The sequence below is a fragment of the Aythya fuligula genome, chromosome 2 (genome assembly GCF_009819795.1).
Source record: "Aythya fuligula isolate bAytFul2 chromosome 2, bAytFul2.pri, whole genome shotgun sequence".
In the NCBI taxonomy this organism is placed as follows: domain Eukaryota; kingdom Metazoa; phylum Chordata; class Aves; order Anseriformes; family Anatidae; genus Aythya; species Aythya fuligula.
The window spans coordinates 61,610,187-61,631,625 of NC_045560.1; the positions used below are offsets into that span (position 1 = coordinate 61,610,187).

Sequence of the window (21,439 nt, forward strand, 5' to 3'; positions counted from 1 at the left end):
AGAGGTTTCTTGCTGAAGGAAACAGTTTTAACAAGTGTCTGGATGTAAAAGAAACTAGGCTACTAAATAAAATATAGTTTATGATTGAAAGTACCCATGCTACAAGCAATAGAGGCTTTTTTTGTGTGTGTGAAATAAATACCAGTCCTGTTTGCCCTGCTATGTTGCTTAAGCATCTGCTATTGACCATGAGTGGAGGAAGATACTAGGTTAAACAGATGCTAAGTCTGCAGAACACTGATTTGGTATCTCAAACCTTTAAATTGCACTTAATATGTGCTAAAGAAGGGTTGTCTTGCATTATTTTTCTTGATTGTTCAAATAGATTGTTCAAATACCTAGTAGGTAAAATCCTGTTGAACAGACCAAGGTGAGAGACCCCTTTAGCCTGTCATCCCTCTGCTTGGGAATGGAAGCTGAATTAGTTTAATTGAACTAGGTTTTAGAAGCATCTTAGATGACAAAAGCTAATGTAACTGAAGAGACTTTTATGTTACTCTGCTCTATTCAAACGTGAGTGAGGATTCTCTAGAACGCATCAGAGTAAGCCTTTACACAGTGCAGCCTCCAGCATCTGTCCAGCAATTACCAGTGCTATAAATGTATGGATTTCCTTAGCATCACATGTAGGTCTGTGCATGCTATTTCAGCTGTTCAGTTTTCTTTCTGGTTAAGGAACCAGGAGCTTTCAATTAATTCTCTGTATCAGCATAATCATTAACTAGCAGGAGTCATCAGTATATCACACTGGAGAGATGTAGTAAATAATACTAGAGGATAAAAGAACTCCAAAACATTTGAGCTCTGGGAATAAGAAACTATTAAGTAGTTTCACCAAAAGCTACTGTTCTTCATAAGGTCACTAGGAGATAGTGATATTTAAGTTGCACACCATTCAACTGCTTTATCAATGAACAGGTTTTTGCCCTTTTTTTGGCTTATTGAAAATGTGGAGTCTCAAATGTGATGAGGTAAAGAATCTTTTTTTTCTAAATAGGCATTGTCTACCGTGTTTTATTCCAGAGCAAAATGACTCAAAAAAAAAAAAAAAAAAAGACATTTCAACTAAGTGACTTAGAAATGTAGAATCAAAAAAAAAAAAAAAAAAATTTAATGTATGCTTTCCCTGTCTTCCAAAGCACTCAGGGGGAAACAACTTAAAATGCATTTGTGTCTCTGGTTCCTTGATTTCACCGTCAATGGCTGCTGATGTTAGAGCTTTATTATGCTTTGCTTAATATAATAACAAGCACAGAGACTAAGTGCTGAATGAGATCAAATATGACCTAGTCCTTTCAAAGCAAATCTGTTTTTTTTCCCTTTTGGAAAGCACCAATAAACCTCTAGGTCCTCAAGTCACAGCTTTGCACTGCTATACCTTTATCTGTTGATCTTTCAAAAAGATGCTTACTCTAAAGCAGTGTATTGACATCTCTGTCTTTCCAATTAAGTTTGCCTTGGAGCATTAGTGACCTTGTAGACTGGCCGAGGTTGTTGTTTTTTTTAAAGTAGAGTACATATCTTTCCCTTCTTCCTGCTTACGTGTTCTTTGCTGCTGTTCTGCAACTTACAAGCATGTATTTGAAAACCATACTGAAACCCTTAGACATTTATGTTCTTGTGGGATGATTCACAAAATACTATGTGAAATAATTCTAGTAAATATACAAAATAAGTTGGAATTTACTTCCCCAGGCCTTTTTAAAAGGAAAAAAATCAAATGTATCAAAACAACTGATACTAAAATGTATGTAGAAATGTATCTTTTTCATTTCCAACATGAACCACCCCTTTTTTAAATAACTAAACTTATCTCTTTATAATAAAATTGAACATCTAATATCATTACACCTGGCTCCTAATACTCTGGTTTGGGGAACACTTCAGGTATTATAGAACTGTACCTATTATTGTTGATCACACTGAGATTTTGCTACAAAAAAAAATCAATTCTTGCTGATACTGTGATTTTGTCTTAAATTCCCGTGATGAACTCTTCCCCTTCAGCAGTGTTCTTTATTTCCCCCAGCTGCCAGTGCTAGGGTAAGTAAACTTCAGCGCACAGGCAGTATGCAGGAAAAAATACCACATAACATGGTAAGGACTGTAAGGGAACTGGCAGATCTGCGTATGGTGCAAACTGCAGTCCCCTTGCACTGAAGCTTTGTATGTAATTAACTGATAGTATGGTAAATACTTCAATAGGTAATCTGCTGAATTCTGCCTTGGTAGTTATGGCTTTCTGTGGGCAGTTACAGAGCAATGCAGAGGCCTAATCTGACCCCATTGGATGGCCCTTAGCTCGGGTTTTAGGGTTTAAAGATACGAATGGTTGAGTATAGTTTAATGCAGCACTCTCTTTCCTGGCTGCAGCACTCCAGAGGGGTAGGAAAGAGCCGTGTAGGCTGCTATATGTCTCCATCTGTATGATCTCAGTTTATTAAAGCCCGTTCTGGTGGTTTCTTCCTCGTTCTTTGGATCGTTCCTTGCAGTTCACAAGTAAGGGTCCTTGAGCATGTAGCAGGTGACTACTGTCAGTCAGCTTCTAACTTCTCATTAGATTTAGATGACTTATGCTTTCTCTTTTTCTTCTTCTTCTTTTCTTTTTTTTTCTTTTCTTTCTTTCTCTTTCTTTTCTTGTGTTTATCTCTACATTCTGAGGAAGTGGAGCTGCTACTATCTTCGTCATCCTCATCACTGTCGTCACTGCTGTCATTATCCTCTGAGGTGGAGTCTTCCAAGAGCTGTTTCAGTTGCTGTATCCTGAGTTTAAAAAATGTGAATGAGAATACTTTCTAGCTCTCTCAGTAATTTATGCTAGCTTTCATCTGATCTGTTTTCTTCCTAGCTTGAGAAATGGAAACTTCATGCAAAGGATTGGGGAATGCTTCCTATTCTGCTGAATTACAACTCCCATTACAATTTTCATACTGATAACAACCCCTTCTGAGACAAGCATCTGTTTTGTTCTGAAGGACTTCCCATCCCCTAGATTATCGCACACAAGCATATTGGCTAATTTGTAATTTATGTTTTCAAAACAGAGGTAAAAGCAATTGCCAGACCACCAATGGAAGTTCTATTACACAGGTGCACATGGGGATTACAATATTATGAAAAGAATTGCCCTGCTGATATAGAGATGATGTCAGTGAAGCTGAGTAGATTTTATTTCAGACTTAGAGGTGTCTTTGACAGGCACTCTTCTTGTGAGCTTTCATGGATCCCTGGCAAATGGGGAGAGACTACTTGCTTATTCTAGTGTTTTCAACATCCTTGTCAAGATTTTGCTTTAAAAAAAAAAAAAACAAAAAAAAAGTGCAACATACCTGTACTAGCAGTACTAATCTACTCACTACCTACAGTTCAATAATCTCACTGATACAGTTCAAATAAGAAAGCATGAAAGTCTCCTGATTTATACATTGAATAATGACTTCACATAAAGAACAGTATCAGGTGCCTAGACCTAGCTTTCTAAAATCCATCCCTTCATGTCTACTGAAAGCACTTTGATACAAAAGCACCTCAGTGAAGCCAGTGCAAAAAATGACTTTTTTATTAGACCTAAAACCGAATGAGACCCAGGGACCCAAATATTATGGCATCAATGAATGACTCTCCTTTAAATTTTTGTTTTGGAACAGATGCATAAATTAATAGAATTAAAGAGGTAGAAAGTACACTGAGTGATTACTGAGAAAGTAGAAATGCATTAATCTCAGTTTACAGAAAGAAACCGCCATCAAAAGTGTTCTGAGTTGGTAAGGGTAACATTAAAGTTTCAACTACAAACTCTAAATTGCTATCATGTTATCAAGATTAAAAACAGACTGAAAATGCATTTTACTACAGAGACACATACCTCATTTCTTTTTCATGACGTTTAGTTTCCCTTATTATATCATACATGGGATCTTCATGTGCCTTTAAAATGGAAAACAAAACCCAGTGTTAGTAAAGCAAATGATATATCACTGACTTTTTTAAAAGAGAAAACAAAAGCCACTGTGTTATCAAAACGATTAAATACACTTAATGAGCTCTTAATTCACAAGTATACTATCAGACTTTGAATATCATTCATCTGGACTGATTTTTTATTTTATCTGGTTACATCACTGGAGTGGGCTCTCCTTAGGTATATTACCTCTGTCCCTTTCCAGTCACAGTTAACTAAGAGCTCCCCACACACATACTACAGCAGTAGCTAGACATAGAAGGAATGTTGAGGTTTAAAATACTAAGATTTGTGCCCTTGCACATTTTAAAAACCTGGATACAAACACACAGGAATACAGGAACAAGAATAATAAGACAAATGGATAACGAAGTTGGAGCTGTCCTTGCATGCTATGCATTAATGTTATTGCTTCTTAAATCAGTTATTTTTAAATTGAATAAGCATTGCAGAAAAAGATAGTTGGGAAGGAAGGTAGTAAATAAACTGTGCAGATATTTAAGGCAAATTCATGCCAAGAAAGAATTCAGCAAGAACAAGGTGATCATTTCTGTTGGAAGATTCAGTGCACAAATCAACAGAGAAATGGTATCAGATGCTGACCAAAGGTGGGAATTAAAATTTCAGTAGCAAATGAAAGATGTTGGGAATGCACCATGAGGGGCCTGGACATAAACTAAGAGTTTGATGCAACAGTGAAGCCTAAGAAAAAATTAAGAATTAAGGCAATCTGGTCATGGGTATGGGCTAAAAGTCCCTTTTGCAGTTGTGTTCCTGTTGGACTTAAATGAGTCCAGATTGCATTTTTCAAGGATAGAAAGACCTAAGATACAACGTGATGACAGCCTGAAATATAGTTTAACAATGCAGAGCAACAGAAAAAGTTAAAGAGGTCATACAGAAAGAATCTGCAAAACTGAAATGTAGTCTCGTGTAGCAAGAGACCTGAATTTTAGACAATGGCTGGATTACAGACCTAGACATCAGGTTTCATGATGTGGTTGTTCACAATGAGAGCAGAAGGCTTGAAGCAGCTGTAATGTGGGCAGCTCAAGCTTGACTAAGCATTTTTTGTTACGTTGACATTTTATCACAAAAAATTGTGCTGTTAAAGTTGATTGGATATAATGGTTGAAATAGGTTCTTGAAGATTTCCAATTTAAATATAAATATTATTTTTTTTCCACTTGAATAGCAGATTTTCTGTAAAGTAGCCAAACATCCAACCACATCTATAGCTTTTTCTTTATGAGGAGATTTTCAGCATCTATATTATACTAGAGACAGCGGAAAAGTCCTTAATAGAGCATCATCTGACAGGCTTTTCTTCACTTGCAATATTATCTATCATCAACATAAATAATACAAGCAATAATACTATAGTATATGTACTCACTACTCTAAATTGTTCCAATTTCTGATTGCCTTTAATAAAGAATGGGCATTCTTTATCTCCTGTTCTGTGTCCATAACGCTTACACCTCCAACCTTTAAAAAAAGAAGCAGCAGTGAATTGCATCTGAGCCAGATCAGAGTACAGAAAAAAAAAAAAAGAAAAAAAAAACTTATTTATGGAAAATGTTTTCAATTTTAGGAAAAAATGAGATACAAAAGTGTTACGTTGATATATTAACTTCCATATAATAGAAAGCTATCACAGCCTTCAAGATACTGGTAGTTTTTATATCAATATGATGCCAATCTACCTGGATCTCGTCATCTGTCCACCAGACATCCTGCCCTCCCCCAGAGTAAAAAGATGGCTATATGAAGGTCCAATGACATCTGGAACATTTTCAGCCTTACACTGCATAACTTTGACTTCTTTTCCCAAAGGCATCCAAAGCCCTTTTGTTGGGGCATGGGCCAGGAATTCTCGTGCGCTTTCATTGCCTGGTACATCAGGGATGCAGTCTTCTGGTTTTGTTTCATTTTCCTGCAGAAAAAGATACAGAAAATAAAATCACTTTTTTTTTTCCTTTTTTTTTTTTTATTAGTTTTATAAGTATCAATACTCCAAGCATACAGGCCTTCATTTAACAGGGAACCTGGTTTCTCTGTAACAAATAAATATGATCCAAAATCCTTAAGTCATCTTCTTTCTCCCTTGCCCTTGACTTTTCTGGTTCAGACACTTTCTTGATATATTACTTCCACTCCTGTCCATTTATTCTAGTAATTTATTTCAATAAATAATAGTAACGAAAAATTATCAGATAAGCTGATATTTCTTCTTCCTCTCCATTATAACAAAGCATAATGAACAGAAACAGCCTTTACAACACAAAGCAGCATTTTTTAGGTTAAAAGCACTAGCTTATGGCTTATATCAATTTGGCAATAGCAATGATCATTATGAAAGTATTTTTACACAAGTATTTTGAGCATAAACAGTGGGGAAGAATGCTGAAAAGATGTCACACAAACTGAAAGTCTGCTTTACCATAAATGATTTCCCTGTGTCTACACTGTTAAATACTACATTAATTTTGTGCGCTAAGAGATCACAAAAGAACTGGTATCAACATACCTGATTCTGGGCATTTCTCTTTGCACCTAGTAAGTCAAAGAGGTTGGCTTGTAACTGAGGAGCTCTCAATTGTCCTCTGGACTTTACTTACTTCTCTCTGTAATTTATATAGGTAACCTAGACACTTAAGATAAATGGCTAAAAGACAGTCTCTGAAAATCCCTTGTAATACTAAAAATGTACTGCAGTATATTTACCTACCTTAATTAGTCCTGGGGGAGGTTTCTCATAGCTGAAAAGCAATATAAATATTTTTACTCTGTAGCTTTGCATAAACAAATAAATTGAGAAAACACTGTATTTCAATAGTATAGAGTCAAAACTTTCACCTCACATTTTCCCTTAAATTTTACATAATCAATAATTGCCAATGGTAGCTGAACATGGATACCTGGGTGCAAGCAGGCTGACAAAGTGCTTCCAAACCCACATGCTTGCCTATAAAGATACGCATCTCTTGTTAACATTCTTCAGATTCATATGTTTTGGGGGGAACAGCTATTTTCATCACCCTGCTTTACAAGGAGGTGCAGTACACCCAGTTCAGCTTGAACCACCATAAACACACAATTCTCTCACCTTTCGCTGTAGCACCCTGCTCCAAGATCTCACTGATCCAAATTTCTTTACTCCATCACTGCTGAATCACAGACATACCCAGCTGAAAATGTCAAGTCAGACCGTTCCTCACTTCTAGCTTTGCCACCCATATATAATGTAAAATAACAACTTTGTCATCTTCTGAATATTAAACGTAAGGATGTAATGTTACTGACAGAAGTACCACCTGCAGGATTTCCTGCGGTATTTCTGCAGAAGACAAAATTCACTAAAATCCAAATAGCAAGCAGGTGCTCTGTAGAACACAGTAACAGAGAAAGTGCATGTACATACTTAGGAGCTAAATGCCAAAACAGAATGGGATAATCTTTAACAACTTTTTGAGCGCTGATTAGTTTTAGTTGTCATAACAAACAAATTTTGACTTTCACTTGAGAGAGAAAAAATTACATTCCAGTCAACCTTCTGATCTTTCTATTACATTAAAACCCTTTTCAATAAAACAGCCTAAGTGCTTCATAGCACTGTGGAGTACAGATGGAGTCATCAGGCATCTCTCAAACCGGTTTATCTTTTTTTTTTTATTTGAATCCACTGTAGTGGAAACCAGCTGAACAACTTCTGATTCTATGCTCCAACTCCCAGACTTCTAGGAATCACTTGTAAGAAGAGACCCAGTTTTCCTCAACAAACCAGTATAAAGTCATGAAGCAGCTTTGCAAATGTCACTGCAATGCAAGTGCTACAGTAATACTGTAACACACCAGTAGCCTTGGTGACAGGCACAGAGACAATGGAGACACTGACTGCCCTGCCTGAACTAAAATTTTGGCTAGGCAGGGCAGGCAAACACATGAAACACAGACCTATTTATGTGCAAAAAGGGCAATGTTTGGGAAAGATATTATGAATATCCCCAGTTAAGATCTACAGACAGGCTGCACACTTCTCCTCCGTTTTGAATCTTTGTGACCTGAGTGGATCCACTGCTGGTGGCGATGGAGTCCTCCTGACATCCCTGACACCTAACACTTGGTAGGAACAAGGCCCTGCGTGTCACCCAGCTAGGCAAGCGGGAGCACGGTGGACCCGACTGCTGTGGAAAGATAACTCCTCATGACCTGCTTTTGTCCCTTGACACTGCTGAGGGCAGGAGGTTTTCGGTATGAAAGCAGGGAAACGCTGGGCTTACAGGGTGCAGTGGCCAACAGCCCCGGGATGTACCCCAAAAGCCCAGTGCTTCGGCGCGGGGGCCGGGGAGGCATATTTACAAGCACATTTACAGCTATTTGCACAAAGACACCAAGCACGGCACCCTCCCTGCGCTGCAAAACGAGCCCCAAAACCCCGCCGGGCCGGCTCCCAGCAGAGGCAGCCCGGGCAGGGGAGGGAGCCCGGGGGCGGCCTCCCCTTCCCCGTTGCTTACAAGGACTCCAGGTGCTGGAGCTTCTGGAGCTGCTGCGCCTCCTGCTTCTTCCTTTTCCTCTCATGCCGGCCCTGGCTCCTGCCACCGCCGCTCGCCGCCGGCTCCTGCGGGCTCCTGCGCCGCGCCTGGCTGCCCCTCGCCTCCTCTTCCTCCTCCCCCTCCTCCTCCCGGCCTCTTCTCTCCCTGCGGGACATAGGCGCGGGCGAAAGGCAGCGGAGCGCTGCGAGGCCGCGGCGCCGCCCCGCTCCGTCCCTCTCTCCCTCCCTCCCCACCCTCCACGCTGCGCATTTCGGTTTCACTTCCCCTGCCGGCCGCCGACTTCCTCCGGTGGCAGCCACGGCCCCCGCTCGGGTTCCCCCTGCCCGCCGCCGGGCTGAGGTGGGGCGGCGCGGGATGGTGGCCGCCCGCCCTGCCCGCAGCCTTCGCCTAAACACAGCGTGCTGTGGGGCGTTGCGCCCGCAGAGCACCGCTAGGAGGAAATAAATAATCATAATAATGATAAATAATGGCGCTGTCCTTGTCTACACTCTGAGGGGGGTCAAGGAAAATGGTGACCCAAGGAAAAAGGGTGACCGGGGGGAGATGGTGTCCAGGAGAACATGGCGCCCAGGGGAGATGGCACCAGAGGAAGATGGTGCCCGAAGGAAGATGGTGCCCAGGGGAGATGGCACCAGGTGTAAATGTTGGTTACAGGGCAGGCCATGGGCCCAGGGGGGCCTGTTCGTGGCAGGCACCAATACAGAGAGCTCGCCCTGTTACAAAGCTACCAACGTCTTCTCCATGACTCTTCCAAGAAGATGGAGAGTGGCCTGTCAATAATATTGGCCAGCTCCCTCAACACCTGTGGGTGCATTCCATCAGGGCCCACGGATTTGTGGATGTCAAGTTTGCTTAAATGATCTGTGACTTCATCCTCCTCGACCAAGGGAAAGCCCTCCTTTCTCTGGACTTCTTTTGTCTCCAGGTTCCGAAATTCCTAAGGGCTGGTCTTAGCAGTAAAGACACAAAAAATGCATTCAGCACCTCTGCCTTCTCCATATCCTTTGTCACCAGGACACCTGCTGCATTCAGCAGTGGGCCGACATTTTCCCTAGTCTTCTTTTTTTCTACTGATATACATGTATTTGAAGAAACCCTTCTTGTTGTCCTTGACATCCCTTTGTCGTGTCAAATCCCTTGACATGTCAAATCGCAATCAATCCCTTCAAGCAACAAATGAAGAAGGAGAAATACTTCCTGGCACCAAAATTGTATTTAAAATGTCTGAAAAAACTTCAATGAGACAGTATCAATGTTTCACTCTATTTAGAGAAGTGGCAATAGTTACTAAAAGTTACGTACCAGCTGGGCTGATGCCTACTAAACAGAGACTTTATTTTGGCAGCAAACTCAAGTGATACAATAGACGTGTGGGCCCCCTTTCATTCCAATGTTGTTTTGCTAGTTTCAAATGCCTATTACTTCATATTCTCTAACCAACGGAGTAATCAAGCTCTGGAGCAGCTTTCCGGTGCTTTAGGACAGTGACAGAAAAGCAAATTAATTCTATGATGGAGCGTTTCCAGTTTATGAATGGTATTCCAGGGGAGGGATGTGTACAATAGCTAAAGAGAGAGGAGATATCAGGAAACCATACCAGTCTTATTGTCAAATACCCTTGACTGACCTGTTGTAGCTGATGTAAACAGGGCTCTGCCAATTTGGAGGAGTTAGGGGCCTGGCTTAGATGACCATCGTAATTTGTCATGGTTTCAATGACTTCAGCCTCAATACAGAAATTGATGCAAATTCAGAGACAAAAGGCATTGTGTGGCAGTCTCAACAGCAGTGGATGGTTGCAAGCAGAGGCAAAAGGACAGGCCACAATATATTGTACTCTTTCTACTGTTAAATTAGCAAGAGCTACGCTGCATTCTTTGCTTCCTGGTGGCTTGTATACCCAGGCTCTAATTTCTGAGAAAATCAGGGTATTTCTGTAATACTCTTTACCACAGTAACTTAATGGGGCAGACAGCAGGTAGCTAGGTACCTAATTCTTCTCAGCCACAGTGATTTAAACTTGTTCTTTCTTTGGTTTGATACAAATAATTTTCTAGTTGATTTCCTCGTCTGTCTTAGAAATGAATTGTATCACAAGTACCCAGCAGAAAAGTACCTAGCTGAAAGGTGAGACTTTTTTTCCCACCATTTTAATAGAAGATAATTCAACACCTCACTTGTAGATAAGTCCATCGTTTCTCGTTCCTTCTTTGCTGAGAAAAGCCCTAAATTCCTGTGACTGTTGCAAAGTAACCCAAAGGGCTAATTGCTTTAGTATCAGTCCTTAGAGAGAAGATCAAAACATAATGAATGGTGAAGAAGGAGGGAATAGAAAAAATGAAAAGGTTATTTTCAGTTCTGTTTATTCTGGAGCAAAGACCCTCAATACCTGTATTTTTTTATTTTTTTTTAAGGATTTATATTAGCTTAGGATCTAGTTTCATGTACTTAGCAGGATTTTTCGTTATTTGACTATAGTGCTTCAGACATTTTAAGAAGTTAATTTGGGGGGAAATGTTGTCTTACCATAAAACAGCTGACTGTCATGGCATTCTAATTCCAGCCTCACCAAAACGTCTAACCAGAAACATTTCATGTGCTATTGCAATTTGAACTATCTGAAAGGCCTGTATGTTTCATAATATATACCACAATTTCATTTTCGTTATAAATAACTGAATGTTTCAACTACAAACAACAATACAGGGGCCAAATTAATTTGCATCTATGTCATCCCATAGGCATCACTGTGCCTATGAGAGTGTAACTCTGGTGGAATGTCAGCCAAACCGTTTTTCTCCATTTTTGGCTGACTAGAGCTTTGGGCCTGGATCTGTTTCTGATTATGTGTCAGATATTACGCACAGGAGAGGAATCCAGAACCCGTGTTCAACTCCATGGGAACTTAAGCACCTCATAATGGGATCCAGAACACGCAGCGGCCTGAGCAGAACACAGTCTAAACCCAGTGTGGCTGGCCTGCGGCTGCCTAAAACTAGCTGATAGGAAATGTTCAGCGTAGAGTGTCCCCAGTACCTTGGCTGGTTCTGACCTCAGAACTTCCAATACTGGAAACTGTACTTTTTACTGTAAAATACAAAATCAATGCTATGAGCAAGGGCCAGAGCGCAGTTCCCTCTCAATTAGCACCATTACACTAGATATAGTACCACTACACTAACTGACAATATCATGCTCCAACTTCAGCTGTGAAAAGTGATCCTACACAGCTGAACCTTTGCTGTGGTGCTCACTGCCGTGATCACTACATAAAGGGAGTGAGGGAGCAAATGTCTGAAAGAACATGATGGTCAGAGCTGCGTTTTGTACAGGCAGGTGTGATCCTGTCCATGTTCAGGACTCTGTAAATATTTACAGGGGCAAGCCTTTTGGAAAATTGGGCAGAAAAACATCGAAGTTTTGCATACCAACCAAGCGCAGATATGAATTAGGCACTGAATTGTTTGCTTCTGTAAAGACCAGGTTTCTAGGGGTATTCAAAAACAGGCACTTGCAGGAAAGCTTAATAGATAAGCAAGGAAAGGTCTTTGGAAATTAGGGTTGGACAGCAGCTGCGTGTAGTTATATGAACTGAAGTTTTTAGGTTAAAGTCCCTTTATAAGACTACATCCCATTTTAAACACTGAAGTCTTTTTATTGAATCTATTCCAAAGATAGGTAAGAAGATACTTCAAAGGGGAACGAATTAATTCTGTCCTCCAGCCCTCTGGTAGTTGACTGTATGGATGAACTCCCTCCATCTTTCTGTGGAGATACTATCGTATGGATTACCTGGAGTTCGTAGCAGTAATACAAAGTTCCATCAGCACTGTAATTAATGCTCACTGTCTCTTCAAGACACCACTTAGTGAAAACAATCTGATCTTTCTTCAGTATTTTATTTCACTTAAAACTTTAGGGACACAAAGTCACTGGGTAAGTTGCTCTTTTTTTTTTTTTTTTTTTTTTTTTTTTGGTGTGTGTGTGAGTTTATGCCCTTTGTTTTCTGGTCTTTACAAATAAATACAAATAACTGTATATATTCCAAGCCATTTTGTGTTAAGTACCATTGCCATTTTTTCCAAGAGTGAGGCTTTGTTTGATGGGGATATAAGTTTTATACTGATGGAAAGCCCCAAATGTGTCATTTCTGAAGCAGAGTTTCATTTAGTCTTCAATGGAGTTTGCCTCAGTAAGGACTAAGCATGATTGGAAACCGTGTGTGTAGTAGGAACACTCAGATGCTAATGGTACATTGTATAACGGGAGTGGGGAAGGGAAATTTTGGCTGACAATTCTTGGACAGTCTCCCACGTTCTTATAAAATGTACCGTCATTTGTGAGATTGCTGGTGCCCAAGCTGAGTGGGTAGGACTTTGGTTTTGAAGAAAACAGCCAGATGCAAAGAAATCCATAATTCTCTGTTTATCTGTTTCTGACAGATGAGAGGTTAAGTAAGGATTGCTGCAATTTGAACCCATTATTAGAGGGATGATAATTATTCCAGATTGGATGTTTCTCATGTATTAAATCTATATATACTGCTGCTTAGCCCCCAGTGAGTATAGTCTTACTGTCATCAAAATTAGCATGAGTTTTGCTACTGACTTTAGGAGGGGTTGAGGCCAGATTCTTTGCCTGGTATGCCTGGTAGACATGTCTTTTCTTTTCTTACTTTTTTTTTTTTTTTTCCTTTTTCCTCAGTTGCAGGAAATTCCTCCTTCTGAGCTTTGGCAATATTCTAAATCAGTGATCGATTTATAAGAACTTTTCCCTTGCAAAAGCAGATTCCTTTCCTGAATTTTGCTTGCTGAAATTCCATAATATGCTGACTGGTAAAACAGTTCCTGTTTTTATGATGCCCAGTGCATCAAGTAAAGTAGGCAAGTTCAGCTCCAGTGCCAGCATCTGCCCTTGGTATGTCCCCTCTGAGCTGCCAACTTTCCAGTGGAACATTGGTTGAGTCGCCTGAAAAGGCTCCAGTGGTTTTGAATGGGTCACAGAAACTACAGAAATAAAGTGATTAAAAATACAATCTAAAAAGTTTAAGGCAAAGCTTCTTCGTTCAGCTTGTCACCTCTTTTAAAAAGGAAGATGACTTTCTCTTCCTAAAATTGCTGATCAGTTAGTTCCATGTGCAACAGCTGTACTCATTTAAACCCTGGGTGTTTTTTTATTTTTCCCAAAACTATCCAAAGTTCGCAGCTCTTTAAGCTTAAGACACTTGCCATATATCAAGTTACCAGCAGCTTCTTTCTAGGTAAATGAAAAGGAATAAATGGAAAATCACTGTTCTTCACCTTCTTCTCTCCCTGCCCTGTCAAGAAGGTAATGCAGAAAGCCTAGAGTAGCAGGAATGAAGTAGTGAAGCAAGTGTCTCATTGACCCATGACTGCCCCTGAAGAGAAGGGGAATGAGAAAGGAATTCTGGTATTAAAGTGTTGAATTCATGCCAAACACACAAAAATAATATTTTATTTCTTTTCCTGTGGCTTGCTAGTTTTGCAACAAATGCTATCCAGAAACACTCACTCATGGTTACCTTTACTTGAAGGTTACTGTCATCTGTAACCATACAGATATAGAAATGAAAGGATAGGTGTATCGTTACAGACACAGAAAACATATTCTTTTCTAGACCAGTCTGCATCTAAGCAGATTTGCGCCTGTCCCATGCTCCTGTATGTCACTTGTGTAGTGTGCAAAAAATTCGATTTAGCATCCTCTAATGGGGCTTTCTCCTGACAGCCTTGTGCTTTTTGCTCATGCTTGAATAAACTCAGAAAGGAGAGGTGTTCTGCCCAGTAATGAAGTAATTTTAGTAATGTACCAGGGATATTGACAAAACAAGTAGATGTTGGCTACAGGTGGTTGTCTGTGTTAATAAAACATTAAAACAAGTTATTTGGAAACAACAGTTACAAAGCTGTGGGGGAAAAAAAAAAAAAAAAAAGAAAAAGAAAAAGAAAAAGAAAAAGAAAAAGAAAAAGAAAAAGAAAAAGAAAAAGAAAAAGAAAAAGAAAAAGAAAAAGAAAAAGAAAAAGAAAAAGAAAAAGAAAAAGAAAAAGAAAGAAAAAGGTACATTTGGGGCCTCCCTAAATACAAGATAACAGTGGAGGCCTTGGAAAATTCAAGCACAGGACAATAAGAGAGGCCGCAGGACTACAGATGTAAACTGTCAACTACAGGCCACTGAAGGAATGAGGTCTTGCAAGTGGAGTAAATATATTTTGGGAGATAGCGAAGAGAGCAAAGAACATGTCTGCACTGTAGGTAGAGTGTCTAGCAAGTACTAAACTGCGATGTAGCATGGAATTGCAAACCAATGAAGAAGGAATAAGCTAACAGAACTTGTTAGCAGACATACGAAAATGACCCCAAGCAGACCTAAAGTTAGGAGGAGGAAATGCACAACATCAACATCCTCCTTCTGTCAAGGAGGAAGAAATCATAAATATTAACACTGTAATCACGGCAAAGAATTTCAGATGCTGAAAACTTACTGTAGCCAACTGGTGTTATTGACTTTTGAACCCACAGGGACAGTGGAGAGATGAGCATGATACCAGGGAAAGGCATAGGTAGTGGGAAGGTTGCATACAGTAATTGTAGTGTGCCTCATAGGATGGTGAGGCCCTGGCACAGGCAGCCCAGAGAAGCTGTGGATGCCCCATCCCTGGAGGTGCTCAAGGCCAGGCTGGATGGGGCTTTGGGCAGCCTGGGCTGGTGGGAGGCTTTAAGGTCCCTTCCAACCCAAACCAATCTATGATTGTAACTGAACTAATATTAACACTTTCATTTGCCAAGTCTTTTAATTCTTGGTTTTATATTTATGGAATGTTTCTCTATGTGACAGGGAAGGCTTGTCTGGACCCTGCTCATAAAGACAGGCCAATAAAACTTCGCTGCAACAATTGGTGGAGAATGCAGGCAAGAAAGACTGTGACTTGTGGAGCAACAGCCCTGCAGAACACGAACGGGATCAGAGAGCACTCAGCACTCAGTATGATCTTACCAGCTGTATGCAAACACTGAGGTTTGGTTGTGAGCTGAAAGCACACAATTTTGTAAGTCTGGGCCTAAAACCATCATCTTTAATACATAGATGAGATGCCTGAAAGAGGTTACTGGAATATCACACTACTATCGTCCAAGACATGGGCTCTTTTCTGTCAGAAACAAGTGCAGAAATGCATTTAATATCCTGTGAATCTATTTCTGAAATAATGTTGAAATATTTAGTGGAAGTGAAATGTTAAGACTTGACATCTAAATATGTGACTTTTCTCTCTTAAGATGCAAAAAGTAAATACAAAGCCATGCAAGAGTCAAGAAATGCTTACTAACTAGCAGAGATGATTGCAGTGATCCTGCACTGGAACTCCAACAAGCACCTGGTTTTAGGCCTACACACACTGATAAGAACCAGTGAGCACCATTCTGTAACACCTCAGTTATACCTCTGTAACTCAGGCTGTTGTGAATCCCAGGGAATTCACAAATGAGTCTCAATGTAGGAGGGGAAGAATAACAAGGTGTCTTGTTTCCAGTTTGCTTAGGCAGTGGCCACTTGCAGCTGTGATGCAGAGAAGTGATTGACCTGACCTGCCTCTTTTGCATCACCCCTGCAAATAATCCTTTCATCCACGACAGGCAAAACAAGCTTGTAATGCACCCATTTCAAAATGCAGGCTGGGAGAACAGATACCCTTACATTTCAGGAAAGTTTGCATAATTCACCTTCTGCCAAGCTGTTTGCACAGGAACTGCTCCCTCTTCTCCTCCCAAGACATGCAGCTTCCAAAAGGCTTTTTTTTTTTTTTTTTTTTTTACACAAAATGCTATGGGAAGGGGATGAGGGTGGGATGGTGACTGAAAATTTCCTGCGCAAGGGTTCTGTCTTTCAGGCTGGGAGTCGTAGTCCACATCTAATTTACAAACCAACTTTATTAAGGCAGCTTTGTTGAGAAGAATGCTGGAACAAAACATGACTATTTTTAATTGCAGAGGCATAACAGTTCTAGCAGACGGAGTACAGATAGGGTGTGATAAAACTTTGGCATGTTAGTTACCCAACTGGGACCAGTTGTTTTCCAGACCTTAGTGCCTCTGCTGCTTGGGAAGCTGTTTAGTCTTCACACAAATGCATAATGTTTCTGCCCTCCCTTTTGATTTGTTGAAAACAATAGGCAGACTATCCAGTTATTTTTTGACTATGTTTGTCTTTAATACATTTAAGAAAAACAGTGGGATCCTTGGTTGCAGGAACCACTCATTCCCACAGCTTGAGCAAAACAGTTGTGAGATTGTGCGTGCTGCTTATGAAAGGTTCACTGTTTTCCAAATTTTGTATGGCATAAGGCTGATGTTTAGCTCATTGATTTTCTGCCTTTTTTTTTTTTTTCTTTTTTCTTTAGATGCAACCCACTCATCTAGGGGAATTTAGGCCAGCATACAGCAGGCTTCCTTACTTCTTGCGCAGGAGGAGCAGGAGGAGCCTATAAAATCCACAGACCATAGGATGAAAATCACAGAATCACAGAATTTCTAGGTTGGAAGAGACCTCAAGATCATCGAGTCCAACCTCTGACCTAACGCTAGCAGTCCCCACTAAACCATATCCCTAAGCTCTACATCTAAACGTCTTTTAAAGACTTCCAGGGATGGTGACTCCACCACTTCCCTGGGCAGCCTGTTCCAATGCCTCACAACCCTTTCAGTAAAGAAGTTCTTCCTAACATCTAACCTAAAACTCCCCTGGCTCAACTTAAGCCCATTCCCCCTCGTCCTGTCACCAGGCACGTGGGAGAACAAACCAACCCCCACCTCGCTACAGCCGCCCTTGAGGTACCTATAGAGAGCGATAAGGTCGCCCCTGAGCCTCCTCTTCTCCAGGCTGAACAAGCCCAGCTCCCTCAGCCGCTCCTCGTAGGACTTGTTCTCCAGGCCCCTCACCAGCTTCGTCGCCCTTCTCTGCACCCGCTCAAGCACCTCGATGTCCTTCTTGTAGCGAGGGGCCCAAAACTGAACACAGTACTCGAGGTGCGGCCTCACCAGAGCTGAGTACAGGGGGACGATCACCTCCCTAGCCCTGCTGGTCACACTGTTTCTGATACAAGCCAGGATGCCGTTGGCCTTCTTGGCCACCTGAGCACACTGCTGGCTCATATTCAGCCGACTATCCACCATCACTCCCAGGTCCTTCTCTGCCTGGCAGCTCTCCAACCATTCCTCTCCCAGCCTGTAGCTCTGCTTGGGGTTATTGCGCCCCAGGTGGAGGACCCGGCACTTGACCTTGTTGAACTTCATGCAGTTGACCTCAGCCCATCGGTGCAGCCTATCCAGATCCTCCGACAGAGCTTTCCTACCCTCAAGCAGATCGACACACGCACCTAACTTGGTGTCATCTACGAACTTACTGAGGGTGCACTCAATGCCCTCGTCCAGATCATCAGTGAAGATATTAAAGAGGACCGGCCCCAGCACCGAGCCCTGGGGGACGCCACTAGTGACTGGCCTCCAACTGGACTTGACTCCATTCACCACGACTCTTTGGGCCTGGCTATCCAGCCAGTTTCTAACCCAACGAAGCGTGCGCCAGTCCAAGCCAAGAGCAGCCAGTTTCTTGAGGAGAATGCTGTGGGAGACGGTGTCAAAAGCCTTGCTGAAGTCAAGGTAGACCACATCCACAGCCTTTCCCTCGTCCACCCAGCGTGTCACTTTGTCATAGAAGGAGATCAGGTTCGTCAAGCAGGATCTGCCTTTCATAAACCCATGCTGACTGGGCCTGATCGCCTGCTTGCCCTGCAAGTGCTGCGTGATGACTCTCAGGAGGATCTGCTCCATGAGCTTCCCTGGCACTGAGGTCAAACTGACAGGCCTGTAGTTTCCCGGGTCTGCCCTCCGGCCCTTCTTGTAGATAGGCGTCACATTTGCTAGCCGCCAGTCAACTGGGACCTCCCCCGATAGCCAGGACTGCTGAAAACCTGCAGCTTAAGCACACACATCCTTTGTTATGAATAGCCAAGTCTTTCTGCAGCTTAATATAACCACTACATAGTTTCAAAACCATGCTCTGACTTTGTGGATACCTGCAATGTATTTAGAATAGGCTTTTGTTTATATGAGTTTTAATGGTTTGTTATCTGGCATGTTTCCCATTTTGTCTCCAGCTTTCCGTGTCAAGTTAGGTAACTTATGAGCGGATTGTCAGAAATTTTGCCCCTACGGAGATGAACTTTTCTGAATATCTGGTAACTCATTTTAGTACTTCTGATGAAACTTCAGCTTTCCTGAAAAAGCGAGTTTTAAACCTCTGGTCTCTATTTCCAATGATATTTAGGTTTGTGTTTCATTGAGTCAGTTTCCTTTTTGTGAAACACGAATAGTGGCATTTTCATTTTTAACACACACACACACATATTATATATACTGCGCTTGATAAATGCATGAACACTGAATGGAAATTGATAGCATTTAAATACCTAGCTGCAAGAAACAGTAGAAAAACTCTCTTGGCTGTGGATGCATAGAGTAGTTTTTCCACAGTTTTGCACTGGCACATCTACACTGAGGCAAACACAATTGCTCCAGTGTAATTAGAAATTACTTTGGCCCAGGATTGGTGTGCTATAATTATATGTTTGCTTCTAGTAGTAGATAAACTGTAATAGTTGTGATCCAAATGCAAAGGAAGGCATGACTGATGCCTCAAAAGTGTGCAGTCTAGGCTTATGCTTTCGGCAGTCTTTTACCTTACAAACAGCAGCGAGACTTGGTGGAAGACAACAGTTGGCTATCCTTGTGTTGGTCTGCTGGAAGCCACTGCCTCAGTGGAGATTTGCAAGTGCTGTCTACCCTGTGTCAGTAACAATGATACAGATTTGCTAAATCATTTGGATAATAATTTGGTGTGGCAGATTTTCAACACCTGGCTGATACACACTAATTAAAACAGCTCCGTCTGTCTATCTCGTTATGCTGTGACCTCCAACATGGGAGTTACTGAGTACCTGAGGGCAAGTCAGACTTTCTTTGGCACTGTAAAGGTTCTGGAAGAGGACAGTGGTTCGCTGCGTTACCTGCTACTTGTTTGACTTTCCTTATAATATCTATAGAGAGTGAACTGAAGAGTGTAAGCAGATAAACTGAAGATAAATCAGACTAAGTGATATTTATCTGCAGTATCAGCTATTTGAAGTGTACCCATTTCTCCCATTCTCTGAGCACTGCTGCATTTATTACTGCTGCCAGTTCAGTAGTAGAAAACAATTGGTAGAAAATCTGTGTGTTAAATAGCCTGTGGAGGTGGCTGATCAATCCAGCCTGACTCTGACGAGGAAAGAGCCCTGTGTCACAGCATTTCTTAGGGACCAGCAAGGTCCCTAAAATATATATACATATATATATATTTGTTGTTGTTGTTTGTTTTCTTGAAAGTCAGCTCAGCAGGGAGAGCGCTGTGGTTCTTTCACACCAGTTGTAACCCAAAGCTATTCTCTAAACAGCTTCTTCAGAGTTTTATAGAGCATATATACTCAGAAGAACAGTTGTGGAAAACTGCAGAACAGAATAATTCAGAGTCCCTTCACACAGTCCCTGTGTAGTTTGTACAGCCCCAAACAATATTACACTGTGAGCTCTCTGAATATTACTTATTGATTAAAAGCAGAGACATTTTTTAAGCTGGATTTGATATCAGTTCAAGCTGTTTCCCATTGCTCTCACTTTTGTACTTCCAGTATCTGAGTTCTCTCTAAATTTGCATACCATCATTTAAAGATATCTGCAATCTCCAATGTGTGACATAATCTTTCTAAGAAAAAAGGGACTACCTCTGTTATTCTTGTTCTATATTTGATCGAGTATTTAGAAAACATTGTAAATCCACTCTATATTTTTCTATCTCTGTACGTTACCTTTTTAGAAAACCTCCATATCAAAACACTGTACATACTTCAGGCATCCAGGGACCGAATCTTCAGGCCTGTAATCTTAGCTCTACGCTAGGTAATTAAGTGGTTAGGTACTGGTTAGATCCAAAGGCTACGCAGCAGAATACTTCTCTAGTCACTACCTCTCCTATATTTATGTGAGTGCATGTATTCCAAACCTTTTAATTTACATTAGGCCCACCATCTCATAACCGCCGTGCACTTGGCTGCAAGCACATTCCAAGTAACAGAGAAGGATCTCGAGTTACACACAGGCAGCTTCTTGCCTACCTCAGATTCAAGCTAAGACTTTATTTCCTTTTCCCATGTTACCATAAATTATTCTTTATGTGAAATGACTTATCAGCATGCTCCTCAGCTCTCTTCAGTGGTCCTGAGACATGATTCATCCTAGCAGTGTGTGAAGGAATTTTCTTATCTACCTTCTTGCCACTTGAGCTCTTGGATTTCTCCTCCTCCATGTGACAAGCTCTAATAGTAGTGCTGCTGTGATACACAGGCAGAGAATCAGCATTGACATTTTACTTCCTTGCCCTTCAAACAACTTGGAAACAGCACTGAATCCTTGAGTTACATTTTAATTTGACGTAGTGAAGCCCAAAGCTAGAACTGCAGCCCCTTGAACATTACATGAGGCACACCACATCCCACAAAAGGCGATGGAGTGCAAAGGCATAAATCCCAGCTCTTTAATCCTCATTTTATGTCTAACCTGTGACATTCCTGAAAGCTGAGTTTTCAGAGAGAGAATGGACATTAACTGTACTGTGTTTTTAAGTCTGGGAAGCATAATCCTCCCTGTCAGAGCAGGAGCTTCAGGCATGCTTGTGCTTATCCCCCCTGCTCACCCTGGATTAGTCAGGGCTGTGTGTCAGGCTGACTGAAGGACAGGCAATCTGATAGGGATCGGCATCCCCCAGAATGCCTGCAGGGAAGCTGGGTTCATGTTCAAACAAACTGGCATACAA

The 21,439-nt window shown here is 41.3% G+C and overlaps 1 protein-coding gene across 2 annotated transcripts; it reads right to left on the bottom strand.

Annotated features, from left to right (window-relative positions):
* Positions 1–1,996: 1,996 nt before the first annotated feature.
* Positions 1,997–8,723, bottom strand: RP9 (RP9 pre-mRNA splicing factor). 2 transcript variants are annotated; one of them, XM_032183031.1, is made up of 6 exons: positions 8,479–8,723; positions 6,693–6,723; positions 5,768–5,897; positions 5,358–5,449; positions 3,866–3,927; positions 1,997–2,763 (listed from the first exon to the last, which is right to left on the bottom strand). In XM_032183031.1, the coding sequence occupies exons 1-6, from the start codon at positions 8,670–8,672 to the stop codon at positions 2,535–2,537; spliced, it is 738 nt and encodes a 245-aa protein (XP_032038922.1). In that variant the 5' UTR covers positions 8,673–8,723; the 3' UTR covers positions 1,997–2,534. The 2 variants fall into 2 exon arrangements, with proteins under 2 accessions (XP_032038922.1, XP_032038921.1); XM_032183030.1 differs by lacking the exons at positions 5,358–5,449; positions 6,693–6,723.
* Positions 8,724–21,439: the final 12,716 nt, after the last annotated feature.

Coding starts and splice junctions, on each gene's coding strand:
- RP9 (XM_032183031.1), bottom strand. CDS start 8,672: ATGTCCCGCAGGGAGAGAAGAGGCCGGGAGGAGGAGGGGGAGGAGGAA. Junction 5,898..6,692: donor CTCCCCCAGGACTAATTAAG/GTAGGTAAATAT, acceptor CTTTTTCTGCAG/GAAAATGAAACAAAACCAGA. Junction 3,928..5,357: donor AATTGGAACAATTTAGAGTA/GTGAGTACATAT, acceptor TCCATTTTAAAG/GCACATGAAGATCCCATGTA.